Here is an 18,940-nt window from a genome sequence, read left to right as displayed (position 1 = left end):
TACATGAGGCGGTCAAATGTGGCATTCTTCATGTTCATAAACAGTCATACCTCAACTTCCTCCTCGTCATCAGTCTACCCGAGAGGACAGGACAGGACAGGACAGGACGGAAAAGACAGAAGGGATTCTTAGAAGGCACGGAAGTCAGCAAAAAGATCATCTCAATGGCACATAAAATTCCAAGTAAATAAATTGTCACCACAACCAGGATACATCCTCTTGAGTTGGGAGCTGCCAGGCCCCACCCTCTTGTCCTCATCTGGATGCTCCTTGCGTGAACTCCAAGATCACCCGTGACCAGAGAGACTTACAGGGCTCCAGGTCAATCTTCTGGGGCTGTCCCTGGGGTCAACAGTCAGCTTATTCGGTTCCCTGACCAGCACTGACCTCACTTGCAGCTCTGCATCCTGCTAAGAGTATCCTGCTCTGTGAACCATATGGCAATACTGGCCACATCCTTATGAACCCATCACTGCCTGACAGTCACCAAGGTCTCTCTAAGTGGACTAGCTTCCATTTGCTTGGCTCTGCCTGTCAGCTGCCGGCCCTCCCATCCCATCCCAAGCGCAGGATCCCTCCCTGCCCAGGCTGCCGGTCTGGGCTACCACTAGTCCTTCCACATGCAGGCCAGCCAGGACAAGTGGGACAACTGCTCCAGCAGTGTGCTCAGATTACTATCTCCTCAGGAGCATGAAATTAATTCCTTTTTAACATCTCACCTGTTTCTCATGGTGGCCACCTGAACTGACTCTCCGTACTTTTAATTACTTTAGCACTAAACTGCTTTAAGTTACTTTAAATAAAATATCCCTCTTCTAAAATAAATTGAGAGTGAAAAGTCATGTCAATCTCTTGATCATAAATTAAACACACTTTCAATTTAGGAGTGTCCATGAGGTTACAGGGCCAGGCCAGCAAATCAGATTAAAGTGTTTTGAGAATGAACTACGCTTTTGGAAGTTAAAATGACAAACCACTTCCAGTCCATCACATTCCACACTGCCTCACCCAAATGGCATTGTGACAAGAGACAACAGCCCTGTTCCATTACTCTTTAAAAAAAAATCTTATTTATATAACCTGGGAAGGCTGGCATTTTTCCAGAAATTCACACATGTTCAAGGTGCTACATATATAAAATCTTGGCCCTCTCAACATCCCTAAAAGTAATCATCATTCCCTTTCTATAAAAGAGGAAGCTGGGGTTGAGAGAGGTTAAGGGTCCCTCCCAGGATTACTGCTCCCTCCAACATGGGAGGCCTGGGATTGACCAGCCTGAGTTCTCACGGCCCACATCGGGAGTGTGAATGCGGCAGAAAGGCTGTAGTTGCCTCGTGTTGCCTTGTCTATGTCACCATTTGCTCTAGGGACAACTTTGTACACAGGATGAGGAATTACTTGCTCACTGATTGAGCAAGTAATTACTTGCTCACTTGCCTGGCCTGGCAAGACCCCTGGATGATAGGAAAGGAAGCCTTCTGAATACCCAGAAACAGGGAGAGAAGAAGAGAGGTAGGTACTCAGGAGCTGGTGCTTGGGGGCTGCAGATTTTACCCTCAGACCTCTCATCTCTAAATGCTACCACTTGCATCCTCGTTTTATTCAGCATGTACATTCAACGTGATTTACTACAAACAGTTTTCTTTAAAATCTCTTCTAGCTCCGACTTTCAGGGAGTCTGTGATTCTAAGTGTATAGTCTGGCTTTGTTTTCAGTGGTTTAAGTTGTGTATATGCCATTTTTAACCAGGTTATGATGTCCTTGGGATATAAGCTTTTCTTTATACTCATATCTTCCTTGGTTTCCCAGGCACTGCTGGGTGCACAATGAGCCCTTAATAATTGAGTTGCAAAAACCCGAGGCTGTACACTTTTCCTTAACGGACAATATCCTAATTTTCCAGCAGAGGGCAATCTTTCTACATGAATGATGCCACTTTGGCCATTAAAAACATGGACCAGGCTGGGAATGATTCCTGATGGAAGCCTGTCCTGTCCAGATTTTAATGGGAATTTAAATATTTTTCAAACTCTAGAAACATTCACCTCTGTTTATGATTGGGAGAGCCAAATGTTTTCAGAGACAGAATTTAAAAATTAGTGGGATCTGTAAAAAATCTCAAGAATTTAGCAAGAAATTTTGATGTATCCACATAACTATAAGCATATTCGGCTTGTATTTTTCACCCTCCAATGTGTCTCATAGCCACAAAAATAAGCAATCCCTGTTTTTAAACTTTAAAAAATAATACAATGAATAAAATGTGGGCTACAGTTTGCCCTAGTCGATCCAATATGCTTCCTGGGTTGCTGTCCTCCAAGAGGCTAAGGATCCTACTGAACTAAGATTTCAGGAGAGGAGACAAAAGACTCTTGGCTGATGGTACTAGAATTCAGAACTGCTTGGGTCGGGGGTAGAGCTGTAGAAAGGGCTGCTTCTGCAGAAAAGTGACCCGAGCACTTCCTAAAGGTCTAGAAAATTCCAAGAAAACAAGGAGCTTACGTAAGAGAAATGATTATCCCATGGTTCTTAAAATAACAACAAAATTGGTAAGTTAATGCATTTGGCCTTCCATGTAAGTCAGACCCTCAGGAATGTGGACTTCCAGAGAGCAGTAACCAAGTGCCCTCTGCTTGGCTGACTACATACACACGTCTGTGCACATAGGGCGGCCTCAGTGAGGTCTTCCTAATTGGTTGTCTTCCTCCCCCCAAAAAAATCTGCCTGACTAGGGTTCAGTTGAAGTGTGTAATTGCCCAGATGATGGCACGCCCTGTGGCTTAATCCTTTCCTCATTCCATTCCCTCTATTGCCAGAAGTCCATGTGCTACTCAAATGCATGCACAGATGGGAGAAATCCATGGGCATCAATCCAAACCATGAAAAAAAAAATCACACTCTAGAGTCCTTCAACAAATTCCAAATATGACCTGTCAATATCAAAAAAGATGACTTTATTATCGTTGAGTCTGTTCAAGAAAGAATAAATAGTGACTAAAGAAGGATTCCCAGAAAATTTCAGCCTTTTGCCTGGAACTGACCTTACAGTAATGGATGAGGTAAGTGAGATACTAGCCTGATTTTTATGCTTTGTAAAGGCAGATTAAGAACAAGGAACCTGCGCTATGTGTCTCCGTTGGTCTCTGGCATCTTCATGTATCCCTTCACACTCCACTTTACTGAGCATCTGTCATCTGAATATGCACTGCCCCCCAAGACCTGGGTGGGCTTGGGGCTGAGACGGGAGAGATGGGGAAAGAGCCCAAGAGCAGGGGAGACATGTAAGTGTGCAGGGGCTCCCCAGGGTGCTATAGGGAAACTCCTACTGGATTCACTGTCCTTTGGGATCTCTTTCCACCCTGATGTCCCATGATTCAAGGGACTGGCGAGAGCCTATTAGATTATATCTTTGAGCAATCACATCAATTTATTCAGATGCCCAAAATGGGTGGTCCATGTGTCAACTGATTGGTTATATAGCACCGTTATGATGATTAAAATCGTGACTCAATTCCCCAATCAGTACATTTGTCTTTCTATGATAAGTGCCATTATCGTTTATATTTTTCTTGTCTTCACCCAACTTTACCCACATCACAGAGGTAAAAATAGAACCAAACATTTAATGTCATCAGCAACATGCAACACACCAAAATGGGTTCCATGTTCCTATTCTAGCCACACGTTCTGAACTTTACATCTCTTAGGTCCTTGTTTGTTATATAGCAGATTTTCACAGAAATGGTGGAGGAGTACTTTAAGAGCACCTTTTCAAAGAAAGAATTTTTTTAATACTCAAAAAAAAAAAAAAAAAAGCATAGCTTTTAACTGTGGGGAGAATTCCTGATTGATCTTACTTTGAAAACGAATGACATAAGGAGAGAGACTGTGTGAAACTCACATCAGTGATCATCTTCCCTCTGGTCTTATTTCTTTCTCTGTGGTTGGCCCGTTTCTGTTTCTGCTGCAAAACCCTTTCCCTGGTTGTGCGATACTCCAGTGCAAATTCACTAATGATCCTGCAGAATTTGTTTATGTTCACTTCCCGAATTGCGTAAGGTGGATGGCCCATAAAGAGTAAAAAGGAGTGGAATCTGCAAGGAAAAAAACAGTAATGGCAATGACTTCAGTTTTCAGAAACAAAAATTACTTGTCTAAAATGTCTCAGTAAGAAACCAGCGTCAGAATTTAAAAAAATAAATACTGCTACTACTACTACTACTACTACTAATAAAGAAACCAACAAGCCACACTCTCAGTAAGAAGACACTGTCCTTCATTCCTGGGGCTTTGAATTTTAAGAGTCTTCTCAAATGAAAATGCAAACAGAAGTTCAACTCACTTTCCCAGTGATGGAGGTTATATCTAGGTGGTAGGACTTCAACAGATGACTTTTTCATTTTGCATACCTGTGTTTTAACATTTTTCTAAAATGGATATATGTAAAACTTTTGTAAGAAAAATGTTAAAGTGGTATTTTAGAAAAATATTGCACCATTTCTAGATTATATGAGAATTGAATAGGAATAAAGAAATGTTGCTTAGAAATTCTTTTAATGAACACTTAAAACTGACGTGAACTTATGAATAACATGTTAACCCACAGTTTGTAAATAGATGCTGTTTTCTGAGTAAATACTTTTAAACATTTCTTGCGATATTACATATCATCTTAATTTAATTAGGAAACACCAAAGAAGCAGAAAATAAATTTATTTTACCTACTTAATTTGTAAACAAAAATGATTAGACATTGTTTAAAAATGTTGTAAAAGAAATTACATGAGCAAATAAGTACCCAATTTTTAGTTATTAGGAAATGAGAAGGAACACAGTAGGAGACAGAGGGAAAGCTTTCTGTGGAGCAAACAATATTATGTAAATGATACCACCATTTATAGACAAAAAATGTTGATCACTCTAATTTGTACAGTTTGAATATGGATTTTTTAAAATAAGGGACACTGGCTTACTCTTTTTGAGAATAATGAAGTAAACATATAACTTATATTTAAAGTAAAGGGCCTAAAAAATGATAGCCAAAACTACATAACTCTTAGAAGAAAACAAAGTAGAAATCTTTATGACTTTGGATTAATGTTTTTAGATATGACAACCAAAGCATAAATGACCAAAGTAGATAAACTGGACTTCATTAAACTTAAAAACCTTTGTGTTTCAAAGGATATTATCAAGACTAAAAAGACAATCTAAAAGATAGGAGAAAATATTTGCAAGTCATGTGTCTAATAAGGGACTTGTGTCAGAATATATAAAGGAATCTTACAACGCAACAGTAAAAAGACAAATAAAAAATGGACAAAGGATTTGAATAGACATTTCTCCTAAAAAGATATGCACACAGCCAAGAGATACATGAAAAGCTTCTCAACATCACTAAGGAATGCACATCAGAACCACAAGGAGACACCACATACACCCACCAGGATGGCTGTAATAAAAGAGACAGGCTAGAACAAATGTTAGTGAGGATGTGGAAAAACTGGACCCTTTCCACAGTGCTGGCAGGAACATAAAATGGTTTAGCAGCCATAGAAAATGATCTGGCAGTTCTTCAAAAAGATAAACAGAGTTATTATATGACTTAGCAGTTTTTCTCCTTTGCATAAAAAGAAATGAAAATATGTGTACACACAAAACTTTCTGCATGAAAGTTCATAGGAGCATTATTCATAATAGCTGAAAGTGGAAACAACCCAAATGTCCATGGACAGATAAACTAAATATAGCATTGGATGGATATAATGGATATAATGCATGGATAAACTAAATATAGCATTTCCAAATAAGGCCGTGGATGACTGGTCCCATCACCTCTCTGACTTCATCTCTTGTGACTCCAGCTACACTGGACTCCTAGTTATTCCCTGAAAAAGCCCACCTCAGGGCCCCAGACACCATGTGTAGTGTACAGGAGCCCTAGAGGGACACAGAGGTCAAGGAGCTGAAAGCCTGCAGGGCCTGTGGGGAGGGGTGAGGAGGCCACTCCACAGGATAGGACCATAGGTCTGACAAGGTATCCAGTACCAGCTGTTCCCCATGCCTAGAACGTTTTCCCCACTGACAGCTGCATGGATGGCTCTCACTCATCCCACAGGTCTCTGCCCAAAATACCACCTCCTCCGAGAAGCCTTCCCTGACCACCCTGCGTCAGGTCACTACCTAACCATTTATACTCTTATTTTTTCTTTCTGGCTCTTATTACCACTTGACATTATATATTAGATATATGATATGATATTAGGATTGGATAGTACAATATAACAACTATTCAAGATCTGTATGCAGGAAGATTTGAAGGGAGAATCCATCAGCCCACAGCTAGTTAACCACTTCACCTCATTCTAATATATTAATGTTCTGGGTCCTACTTTATACATAAATACAACCCAAGATTCTTTATCCTACACTTTCTAGAGCATTGTTTTTAGATGCACAGGGGATCCAAACTTAACATATAAATTGGAAATGTTATTTAAGCATGTATTTTACAAACAAGGAGAGTAACAACAAACAAGTAAAGGTCTGAAAAAGATCCAGATACACATTTGAAAAGAGAGAGATTATAGTATTCCTTCAGAAGAACAAAAAGGATATGACTTTGAGGCCATATAACTTTTAAGGAATTTTTTTTCAGTTTAGTTTGTAACTTTTAGAATACATGATATGAAGATTGTACGGTTATGGGCAGGCTGGCCCCCCTAACCAGTACTCCAAAGCACAAGTCAAACATCTTTGATCTGTTCCATCATCTGCCTCTTACTCAAGCCTGCCACTGAGTAGTGTGTCTGGCCCAGAATGGGGAGGGGTGGACTTTGGGCATTGGCACACCAATCTTGGTGTTTACTTGTCTTCTGCCTGTCTTTCCCCCTTGAATGGCCGTCCATTGCTGTAGTTTGCTAGGCCTCCCAGGAAGGCTTTTGATGTGGTTTGACTGTGTCTCCACCCAAATCTCATCTTAAATTGCAGTTCCCATAATTCCCATGTATCGTTTAGGGACCAGGTAGAGATAATTGAATCATAGGGGCAGTATCCCCCATCCTGTTCTTGTGATAGTGAGTGAGTTCTCACAAAATCTGATGGTTTTATAAGGACTTTCCCGCTTTGCTCGGCACTTCTCCTTGCTGCTGTTATGTGAAGAAGGACGTGTTTGGTTCCCCTTCCACCGTGATTGTAAGTTTCCTGAGGCCTCCCCAGCGGTGCAGAACTGTGAGTCAATTAACCCTCTTTCCTTTATAAATTACCCAGTCTCAGATATGTCTTTATTAGCAGCATGAGAATGGACTAATAACAGTTTTCTTCTCCTCCTCTCCCCTGGTCCCTCTCTGTGCCTTTCACAGTGCAACTGTAGCCTAATGGATCTACAGGAGTGAGTGGGTGGGTCTGCACATCCAGAGAGTACAAAAGGATAAAAGGAAAGGTTAATATGCATGTTTAAGAATTAAAGACAAAATCCACATGATTATCTCAATAGACACAGAAAAGACTTTCAACAAAATTCAACACCCTTCATGTTAAAAACACTCAATAAACTAGGTATTAAAGGAATATACCTCAAAATATAATAATAAGAGCCATCTATGACAAATCCACAGCCAGTATCATACTGAGTGGGCAAAAGCCGGAAGCGTTCCTCTTGAAAACCAGCACAAGACACGGATGCCCTCTCTCACCACTTATATTCAACATAATGTTGGAAGTTCTGGTCAGGGCAGTCCAGCAAGAGAAATAAAGGGCATTCAGATAGGATGAGAGAAAGTCAAACTATCTTTGCTTGCAAATGACATGATTCTATATCCAGAAAACTCCATCATCTCAGCCCAAAAGCTCCTTCAGCTGATAACTTCAGCAAAGTTCTAGATACAAAAGCAATGTACAAAAATCACTAGCTTTCCTATACACCAACAACAGTCAAGCTGAGAGCCAAATCAGAAAGCCAATCTCATTCACAATTGCCACGAAAAGAATAAAATACCTAGGAATACAGCTAACCAGGGAGGTGAAAGATCTCTACAATGAGAATTACAAAACACTGCTCAAAGAAATCAGAGATGACACAAACAAATGGAAAATATCCCATGCTCATGAACTGGAAGAACCAATATCGTTAAAATGGCCATACTGCCCAAAGCAGTTTACAGATTCAATGCTATTCCTATCAAACTACCAAAGACATTCTTCACAAAACTAGAAAAAAACTTTTAAAATTCATATGGGACAAAAAAAGAGCCTGGATTACCAAGGCAATCCTAAGCAAAAAGAACAAAGCTGGAGGCATCACACTACCCAACTTTATAAGACAGGGCTACAGTAATTGCAACAGCTTGGTACTAGTACAAAAACAGACCCATATACCAACGGAACAGAATAGAAAGCCAGAAATAAGGTTGCACACCTATGACTATCTGATCTTTGACAAAGCTGACAAAACAAGCAATGGGGAAAAGACTCTCTATTCAATAGATGGTGCTGGGATAACTGGCGAGTCAAATGCTGAAGATTGGACCCCTTCCTTACACTACATACAAAAGTCATCTCTAGATGGATTAAAGACTTAAATGTAAAACCCAAAACTATAAAAACCCTAGAAGATAACCTAGGCAATACCATCCTGGACATAGGAACAGGCTGACAAAGATACCAAAAGCAATCACAACAAAAGCAAAAATTGACTAATGGGATCTAATTAAATTTAAGAGGTTCTGCACAGCAAAGGAAACTATCAACAGAGTAAACAGACAACCTATAGAGTGGGTGAAAATTTTTGCACACTATGCATCTGACAAAGGTCTAATGTCAAGCATCTTCAAGGAACTTAAACAAATGTACAAGAGAAAAATGAACAACCCCACTAAAAGTGGGCAAAGGACATGAACAGACACTTTTTTTTTTGAGATGGAGTATCACTGTCACCCAGACTGGAATGCAGTGGCACCATCTCGGCTCACTGCAAGCTCCGCCTCCCAGGTTCACGCCATTCTCCTGTCTCAGCCTCCCGAATAGCTGGGACTACAGGCGCCCGCCATCACGCCCGGCTAATTTTTTGTATTTTTAGTACAGACGGGGTTTCACCATGTTAGCCAGGATGATCTCGATCTCCTGACCTCGTGATCCGCCCGCCTCGGCCCCCCAAAGTGCTGAGATTACAGGCTTGAGCCACCGCGCCCAGCCCTGAACTGACACTTTTTAAAAGAAGACATACATATGACCAACAAGAATACAAAAAAAAAGCTCAACATCACTGATCACTAGAGAAATGCAACTCTAAACCACAATGATACACCATCTCACATCAGTCAAAATGGTTACTAAAACGTCAAAAAATAACAGATGTTAGTGAGGTTGTGGGAAAAAGGGAACACTTACACACCGTTGGAGTAAATTAATTCAACCATTGTGGAAAGCAGTATGGTGATTCTTCAAAGAGCTAAAAGCAGAACTTCCATTCAACCCAGCAATCCCATTACTGGGTATATGCCCAGAGGAATATGAATTATTCTACCACAAAGACACACGCACACGAATGTTCATTGTAGCACTAATCACAATAGCAAAGACATGAAATCAACCTCAATGCCCATCAATAACAGATTGGATAAAGAAAATGTGGTACATATGCACCATGAAACACTATACATCCATAAGAAAGAACGAGATCATGTCTTTTGTGAGAACATGGATGGAGCTGGAGGCCATTATCCTTAGCAAACCAACACAGGAACAGAAAACCAAATATCGCATGCTCTCATTTATAAATAGGAGCTAAATTATAAGAACTTAAGGACACAAAGAAGGAAACAACAGACATGGGGTCTACATGAGGGTGGAGGGTGGGAGGAGGGAGAGGAGCAGAAAAGATAACTATTGGATACTGGCCTTAATACCTGGGTGATGAAATAATCTGTACAACAACCCCCCATGACACGAGTTTACCTATGTAACAAACCTTAACATGTATCCCTGAATCTAAAATAAAAGTTAAAACAAATGCAGGTTTGAACATCTAAAACAAAATTTTCTTAGCCAGGAAACAGTTTTGAAAACTAGGTTTTACCTAAGGAGACAGCTTTTTGAAACTTTTTTATCTGAAGTCAAAATATAAGTATTTAGGCTCATTTGCATGACTAAGATGATCCCACTGGTTACCAGCTATAAGGCCCTGAACTAGGGTTCTTCTCCTTTCTGTGCCTCAGTTTCTCAATGTGTTAAGTTAAAAAAAAAATCACAGCTGTCCTCAGCTATGATCCTGAGGACTGTTGGTGGGAGAGGGAGGGAAAAACAAGGCACAGTCCTTGGGGCTCTCAGTCCTCCATCTCAATTTCAACAAAAGAGTCCTGCTTTAATCAGTTCTACATGCAGGGCTCCAGCTAAAGACTTCATTTGAACCCAGGGTGCTACGGTTTAGATAGTTTGGATTGGCCACTTCTTGGTACCACTTCCCTTTAGTCACACCCATTTTACTACCCACACCAAAACCACAGTGAACTTCTGGCTCCTCCTGGTCATCCACAATGGGATGTAGACAGGTGAGGCGGGAGCAGCCATCATCTGGGTGACCAGCTTACCAAGGAGAATGGGACAAAGAGAGCAAACACTTTATAGCTTAAGAAATAGACATACCACCAAACTAAGTTTTTAATCTGTCTGGGATAAAATGGTTAACGTAACCAAGCTCAATAGCTTTATAAAATGCTCAAAAAATTACTCCAACTTCATGACATTCCAAATAATAGTTGGTGTTCTCTCTCTCTCTCTCTCCTTCTCTTTCTCTCTCTCTCTCTCTCTCTCTGTGTGTGTGTGTGTGTGTGTGTGTGTGTGTGTGTGTTTTAAATGGGGAATTGCTTGCATAATACAAAGCACAGAGGGCCAAACCAGCTCACATTCCCTGCCTCTTTGATTTCAGTAAGAAATCTGACAAAATCTCTTAAAAGTTCCCTTGAGGAAGGAAGGACAGCCAGAAGGTCTAGATAGAGTACAGTCAGGGAGATTTATAGTTGAACAATTAAATTCCAAATGAACTGATTAACAGATAGTTGTTAACCTGGAGGGAAGATTCTGCTCCTTATTTTTGTCTTGTCCAACATTTAAAAACTACTTGCCATTTTCTCAGTGGTCTGGATGAAGGCCCTGGGAGCATGATTATCAAAGCAGAAACTGACACAAGCTGGGAGAGGGTTCACGTGCAGATAAAAGTATCAGGTTTTTAAAAAGTTCTGTATAGGCTTAAGAAAGGTGAAAGAAGGAGATGAGGAAAGAAGGGAAAGGCAGGGAGGGAGGGAGGAAAGAAGAATGGGTGAGGGTCCCTCAACTGTATTCTGTGACAAAGCAAAGGAGAAGAGAGTGGTAGCCATGGTAGGAAAGGCCCTGGCCTAGGAAGTTAGAAGATCCAGGTTCTAGTCTCCGGGCTGCCACTGCTTTCTGGTGGCACAGCCCTGGACAGCCATGGGTAGTTTCAGACCCCATTCTCCTTGTGCGAAAAACAAGGTCGGACACCTCATTGCTGTGTCTCCAGGGTCTTCGGGGATCCTGTGACTCTGAGGAGGGCTGGTCTAGAGGACAGTGCTGTGATGGAGCCTGGACCTCACTCAGGTAGGCTGTGGCATAGAGGAGCTGTTGGAGGATCCATTACTGGAAGGTCCTCTGAAGGCCAGCTGCAGATCAGGTAAAAGAGGAACTTTTCTAACAAAGAGAGTTGCCTTGAAAGGGAGTGTCCTCTCTGTAGGTGAAATTCTTCCAGCAGACCCAGAGATGCAGGGTTCAATTTGTTAAGAATCTTACAGATGCAGTTCCTGATAGGTAGGATTTTTGGATCAAATTATTTCTGAGATTCCTTCCAACTTTGAGATTTGATGGCATTATATTATTGTGTAAGAAAAATTAATTAGCCATGAAACTGTTAAACATCCGTATCATCAGTGTACTTGCTATGTACCAAGAATGTGCAAAAATCTGTAAATTTAACCATCAGCTCTTAATTTGCAGCACACATTTTTCAATATGCCACTGTACTGATTTTCTATAAGTTCCTCAATCCACTTACCTGTTGATTATCCTTCTATGGACAATCTTTAAAATTATAATTCGCTCTGCACAGTCTTTCAGGAACTCTGACATCCGTTGTTTTAAAACCGGTTTCATTTCATGTTTTGCAATTGCCTTGAGGTGATCCCATGAAGCCTTGCATCTTCTCTCCATCTGACATAAATTATCCTGAAGTTGATCAAAGTCAACCTGAAAATCAGAGCGAGAACATTGCAAACACACTGAAACCGCCAGACACCAACCTGAATTGGGAGACCAAACTGCCTCTGGGGAGAAACAAACATCAAAACCAAATTCACATCTTGAAATACAAACATATTTACAGGCTAAAAATTATTCACATGTGTATTTGTCATTATCTTGACATCCCATTATTTAGTGATAAAACTGTTCTCCAAATGAACTCAATACATGTGTCGCCTTTTTTGGCCATATTTGGAAATAAATCTTTGGGAACTGTAAATTAAAACATGCTATCAAGGAACCCTAGTACAAGATGAACTAAGATGTCTCATAAATTTTTTTCAGAGCACTCTTATTCTTCAGCGATAATATTTCTCTTAAAGTTGAGAAATGCACCCTAGTCCAACGAGGATGGCTCTGCTATGCTGGGGACCAACTAATGGGCAACCGCCTTCTCTTCGTGATGATCTCCTTTATAGTGTGAGTGACAAGTTGTTTTATTCACCTACCCACTCACTCATTCCACCAACACTCACGGAGAAACTACACCAGTCCCTAAGCCAGGCACTGAACATAAACACAAATGCTGAATGAGACAACTTCCTGTTCTCAAGGAGGCTGACTGTACACACAGGCGATTCCCAAACTCTGAAGGACACATAGCCCCCACCAGGCCCGTGTGTGTGCCTGTGTGTGGGTGTGAGGGTTGCCAGCAGATGCACCTCACACATGCAAGGGACAGATGTGACAGAGCGCTGGCTGTGAATTCAGGGACGTGCAGACAGGCTGGATTGCCTGAAGGAGGCTGAGATGAGGTTTTCTAAGGTGATGATTTTATAGAATTTCCAGACTAAAAATTACATAAATCAGAGAGATTTTTAGTCATGAAAAAAATACATCAGAGGGCCACATTTAATAGAGGGATGGGGAAAGAAATTGAGAAGGACGAGAGCAGAGGAAGAAATAGATAAATAAGTGGGTGAGCTGACAGGAGGGGACTGAGGTGGATGGAAAGTAGCTAAGATGGGAAAGGCTGTGTCCAGCAAGCAAAAGCCGGAGCAGCAGGAGGTGCGCGGGGGTGAGCAGGAGGTGCGCGGAGGGTGCGGGGGTGAGGGATGAATGGGAGGTGCGCGGAGGGTGTGGCAGAGGATGTTGAGCGGGCGGTGCAAGGAGGGTGCGGGTAGGGGAATGAGTGGGAAGTACGCGGAGGGTGTGGCGGGGGGCTGAGCGGAATGTGCGTGGAGGTGAGCAGCTGCGCGGAGGTAAGGAGCCACTGACAGAGGCAATGCGCAGGGCCTGCTGAAGCCCACAGGGGACTTGCTGGAGTGACCTCAGACCTCCAGGCCCATCCTTAGAAGGACAATGTAGGGGAAAGAGTCCGCAAAGATGGATTTTGTGAGAGGATCTGTGGCACCAACAGGATGAAGACACTCAGTGTCGTGTCTGGTGTGAAGCAGGGAGGCGTGCAAGACACCGTATGTACTTGACTTCCTGATGCTACTGCATCAAAAAGAGAAGGTGAGTTTAGGCAGAGCCCCTGGGATTCAAGTATGCAGGGTTCATGGCACTTTGAGGAAAATGATTTGTCTGAAACCAAAGGAATCTTGAGTCCAGATAGGAAACTGGACGCATTTCTCATGATACAATGAGGCTTAGAAAAAAATTCTGATAGGCCAGTTCAGGGTCCCCTGCTTGGTGCACCTGGCAGAGGCCAGCCTGCAGCTCTGGAGGTAGGTGGAGGAGGCTCTCGGCCACCAGGTCCCCACAAGCCAGGGCTGTGGCAGAAGGCAGACAGAGAGGAAGGGCCCCTTGAAGCAGGCCTCAGCAGCCAACCCACATCCTTCCCCACCTTTGCCCACCACTCTCTCTCTTCCTCTTATGCTGGATTCCAACACACCCCAGTACTGCCGGCTCTCATGCTCCAGCCAGGGGTGTTTCTAGAAGGTTCCTTCACACTGGCCTGGTTGCTGTACCCTATTTAAGGGTGTCTTTCACCCCTGCCCCCTACCCTAGTGAGTTTCCTGTGCTCCTAAGACCTTCACATCTCCCAGGTCTGGTGTGTTTGGGATCCCTCCAGGGGTTGGTCAGCCTCAGGGACCCCCTGCACTAGAGGCAGCCAGGTGTCCACATACTGCGACTGTCTCTTTTCTAATGAAGCATAAGCTCATGAAGATATTAACTCTGCACTTGCTTTAAGAGCTTACAGCTGACGGCCAAGGCCATATACTGTTTACAGCCCTATAAAAATGTTCTCTTTGGGTAAGATCACAGGGACTGCCGATCTCTGGTGAGCAGGGGCCAGAGGGCCCTGTTTTCTGGCTCCACACCTCACTGCAATGTCCTATGGACATCTCAGGAAGAGCCAAATTGCATCTTTTTAACATGGTTGCCCACCTAAGACAAGCTGTGCTGTTTCAGTGTTCTGGAGAATCCACCCTGGTGAGTAACAGTGCTCAACAGTGGACACAGGCTTTAGGAACGGGATGGCAGGCTTGCCTTGCATACCTCAGTAGGAAAGAATCTGACCGAGAACCAGAGATAGGAAAAATATCTTAAAATTCATTAGAAATGCCACAAAACAAATCATATTCACAAACTCTAGAGCAGAGAATGCAGGCAGCACTTGGGCATTTTACTTAATAGGGCACGTGTTCCCCGAGGATGACAGATAAAGACCTCGTGGCTGTGGCGAGACCAGCCCCACTCCTCGGCATCCGCAGACCTACCTTGGCTGACCTGGTGATGGCCCCAATCTCCGAGTACAGATCGGAGCTGTCTGGGAAGTTTTCCACCACCATGGTGCACACGTGGTGGAGAAGCGACTGCTTGTGCACTGTGTCTTTGACTTCTGGAACCTTCTCGAGGTAGCTTAACTCAAACGCTTTGGCCTGTTTTGCAAACATCAATATAAAAGACAAGTTTCACGCAGGCTCTTAGAGAACAGCACAGATGGTTAGAATCAATTCCCAGCTGCAGTCGCCCCAACATTCAGTTTCTCTGTGACTGAAGCTCCTGGGGCCACATGCTCCATGAACCAGGGCTGATCACATGTGGGCCAGCCACACTGAGAATGAGGGAGCCTCTAGCCCTTTCCCACCACAGCCATGAGCCATGTCCCAGGGCTCACCCCTAAATCAGGGTGCTGTGGGACTAGGCTCTTACATCTGTTTATCTACTTCCTCCTCCCTTTGCGTGCTGTCACCTACTTCCCGGCCAAAGCTGGGTCAATTTTAAAAAGTTGCTTTTCTTAATAGCTAATGCATGTTGGGCTTAGTACCTAGGTGATGGGTTGATAGGTACAGCAAACTACCAGGGCACACATTTACCAGTGTAACAAACCTGCACCTCCTGCAAATGTACCCCGGAACTTAAAAATATTTTTTTAAAGTTGTTTTTCTTTAAGCATCAAAATGCATATAAGCATGAATATTTGAGTGATAAGCTCAGGAAAAAAAATGGGGCAGAAGAGTTTTCCAATGTCAAATTTGAGAGTAGTTACACTTCATAAAGAATCATGTGTGTGTTTTCTGTTTTCTTATTTGTAGCAAGACACTGGTTGAAATCTTGAGATGGAATCTTGCTCTGTCACCCAGGCTGGAGTGCAGTGGCAAGATCTCAGTTCACTGCAACCTCCACTTTCCAGGTTCAAGCTATTCTCCTGCCTCAGCATCCTGAGTAGCCTGGACTACAGTCACGTGCCACCATGCCTGGCTAATTTTTTTGTATTTTTAGTAGAGACAGGGTTTCACCATGTCAGTCAGGATGGTCTCGATCTCCTGACCTCGTGATCTCAGCCTCACAAAGTGCTGAGATTACAGGCGTGAGCCACCGCACCCAGCGCAGGCCCTGGTATCTTAAGAACAAAATTCCTTCTAGATTTTCAGCAAGAAGACACAAAAGTCATTTGTTCCACTGTGCTTTGGGGGACCTGAGGTACAACCTTCATCAGCAATTGCTGGGCAGGGATTTTGTGGCAAGTGGGGGGCTGCAGGATGAGGGATGGGGACGACTTACATTAGTTCCATTTAGAAAGTTTCCAATGGCTAAGAGAGTAGACAGGATAAAGCCCAAGGTTTTATTGTTCTCCAACTGATCTATTCCTTCCTTCAGGTCCAGGAGTGGTTCTGCTACTTCCTTTCAGTCAAAAAAAAATTAGACGATAAAAAATGTACAATTTGGCTTTACTTTGTTCTTTTGACTTTCTGTATAAGGGAACACGCGGTGCTCTCCCCAGCACGAGGCAATCCCCCGCGATGGGCATTGTTCCTAGGTATGGAAATGTGTGGCAGGGAGAGTCTCTACTCCCCAGACCCTGCAGTGGAGACCAAAAGGACCTTGTGCTGGGGTGACAAGGGTTCTGGACTCCCCGTTCCTGCCTCAGGGAATGCCCTCCTCTTACTCTCCTTCCTGGCTGTGGCTGACTTCTGGGAAACTCTTCCTTCCCATCTTCCTTCAGCTTCTAGACCACAGTCTTCTTTGCTTTTTCTCGTTCCAGGCAGATTGGCAATGAAAGTTGTGGCCTCGATGTCCCTGAACTGCCCCAGGCCTCCTCCTCCCTTCAAGGCACTCCATGGCTAGCCACCTCTCAGCCTGGGCTGCTCACTAGAAGGCTACTGCCCTCACTACCCCACTGACTTCATGATCCCCCTCCCTCAGACCTCCAGCCCACCCTGTAACCTCATGGCCTCCATCTCCCCCACCCTCTCTGCTGCTGTTCTGTGGCCCCCACTCCTTTGTCTTGACTGAGGCTCTGCCCCAGACTATATCCCAAAGCCAGGAGATCCAGCTTCAGTTTCTCCAGCCCAGGTCCTGCCAGGCTGACCCAGTGATCTGTTTTCTCCATGATGTTACCTCCCTTAGCTAAAGAAAGTCACCTGAGCACGCTGGCTGGTCTTGTGACCCAGTCATAGCAGTCACCTCAGCAGTCCTAGGTGTCTTTCTCTCTGCTTGACTTCCTGATGAATTCAAATACTGTAGTTCCCTCCTGAAGTCCCCCAAACCCACCACCACCTATCTAGCCCTCAGTATAGGACTTTGCTCCTTCCTTTGCCAGAAGATGGAGACTACATAGCCTCTCCACTTGGCTTTATTTTTTTAGAGATGGGGGTCTCACTCTGTTGCCCAGGCTGGAGTACAGTAAGGCGATTATAGCCCACTACAGCCTTGAACTCCTGGCCCCAAGTGATCCTCCTGCCACAGCCTCCTGAGTAGCTGGGACTACAAGTGCATGCCACCACACCTGGCTAAGTTTTTAAAATTTTTGTAGAGACAGGGTCTCACTATGATGCTCAGGTTGGTCTTGAACTCCTGACTTCAAGTCATCCTCTTCCCTCAGCCTCCCAAAGTGCTGGATTACAGGTGTGAGCCACTGCACCTGGCCCACTTGGCCTATAGAATCTGTCTCTTCTGGGGACTTCCTCTCAACTAAGATCCCACACAGTTCATTTTCCATCTCTCCCTTTTCTTCTCCACTGGCTCCTTCTGTTCAGCCTACATCAAACTCCCACTGCCCTATTCCAGAGAGGATGCCCATGTCCTCTGCTTTCTACTCAGGAGGAGCCTCCTCAAGCTTTCTCCATTAAGGCCCCTTTCCTTCTATTCTCCTCCCAAACTCTTGCAATAGGCATCATCTTCAACTTTCTACCAGGGATACTCTCTCAAAGGGACCCAAAGACCTGCTAATTGCCATAGTCACTGGCAGTTTAGGCGATTATCATCAGATGGAAGGATTATAGGAAATTTTCTGTATTGTGCTTTTCTGTATTTTCCACATTTTCTACAATGAGAATATAGGACCTGAAAAAAATTTAACTGTTTTGCTTTGTAATCAATCACCTGGTGCCCACAATCTAGTGTCTGAGGCTGGCACCAGGCAGACACTTTAGAATCAGCCTCCATTGGCCAGCTGCTGATCACTTGGTGTACACACGACCTGCTCATTGTCAACTCACCCTTCACACCCTATGCCAAGAATGACATTTCACTGCCTTAATATTGATCAATGAAAAACTGCCTTTCTCAATCCTGTGGATGTGGGATCAGCTGCCTCTCTTACTGAGAGCTTACCTTTTCTGTAGTTTCGTAATCCATTTTGAATGCCCAGAGGTGAAGTCGTGCAGAGAGCTCACTGATGGAGGAGAGGGTGAGGAGGAACTGCTCTGCACTGCCCAAGGGGATTTCAGGGTTGGCCAGCTGAGCTTCCTGGATTTTCTGCTTCTCCTCGTCGGTGGGAATCATCGTTAGAATTTTCTGGAAATATGAGATGATATATTTTCTCTTAGTGATGGACCCTCCCCTGCCCCTTCAATGTTATAAAATGCATATTATAATTTTCCAACCAGGTAACAGAGGTATCTACAGGTGTTATATTGTCATAAACTGAATATACTTGAAGCAACTTGACCCAAAATTTCAGGGTTTTGCACACAAAGGACATTCTAGGCAAGAAAGGGAGATGGAAGGTGAGAAAAAGATGAAAAACAAGACACGGCCGGGCGCGGTGGCTCAAGCCTGTAATCCCAGCACTATGGGAGGCCAAGATGGGCGGATCACGAGGTCAGGAGATCAAGACCATCCTGGCTAACCCGGTGAAACCCCGTCTCTACTAAAAAATACAAAAAACTAGCCGGGCAAGGTGGCGGACACCTGTAGTCCCAGCTACTCGGGAGGCTGAGGCAGGAGAATGGCGTAAACC

At 43.6% G+C, this 18,940-nt stretch overlaps 1 protein-coding gene across 3 annotated transcripts in view; it reads right to left on the bottom strand.

Moving 5' to 3' along the window:
• FHOD3 (formin homology 2 domain containing 3) overlaps positions 1-18,940 on the bottom strand; it is a 487,786-nt gene that overhangs the window by 18,306 nt on the left and 450,540 nt on the right. For 2 of the 3 annotated variants that reach the window (XM_025365275.1, XM_025365277.1), the window contains 5 exons: positions 18,313-18,495; positions 16,261-16,380; positions 14,973-15,134; positions 12,062-12,252; positions 3,902-4,094 (listed from right to left, as the gene is read on the bottom strand). In XM_025365275.1, coding sequence (XP_025221060.1) covers positions 3,902-4,094; positions 12,062-12,252; positions 14,973-15,134; positions 16,261-16,380; positions 18,313-18,495 — 849 coding nt within the window. Of the gene's footprint in view, positions 1-50; positions 75-3,901; positions 4,095-12,061; positions 12,253-14,972; positions 15,135-16,260; positions 16,381-18,312; positions 18,496-18,940 lie in introns of all 3 variants that reach the window. The other variant, XM_025365274.1, reaches the window with a different exon arrangement.

Source organism: Theropithecus gelada, chromosome 18 (genome assembly GCF_003255815.1).
Source record: "Theropithecus gelada isolate Dixy chromosome 18, Tgel_1.0, whole genome shotgun sequence".
NCBI lineage: Eukaryota > Metazoa > Chordata > Mammalia > Primates > Cercopithecidae > Theropithecus > Theropithecus gelada.
The sequence above is the reverse complement of the archived record's forward strand: the minus strand, read 5'-3'. Positions and strand labels throughout refer to the sequence as shown.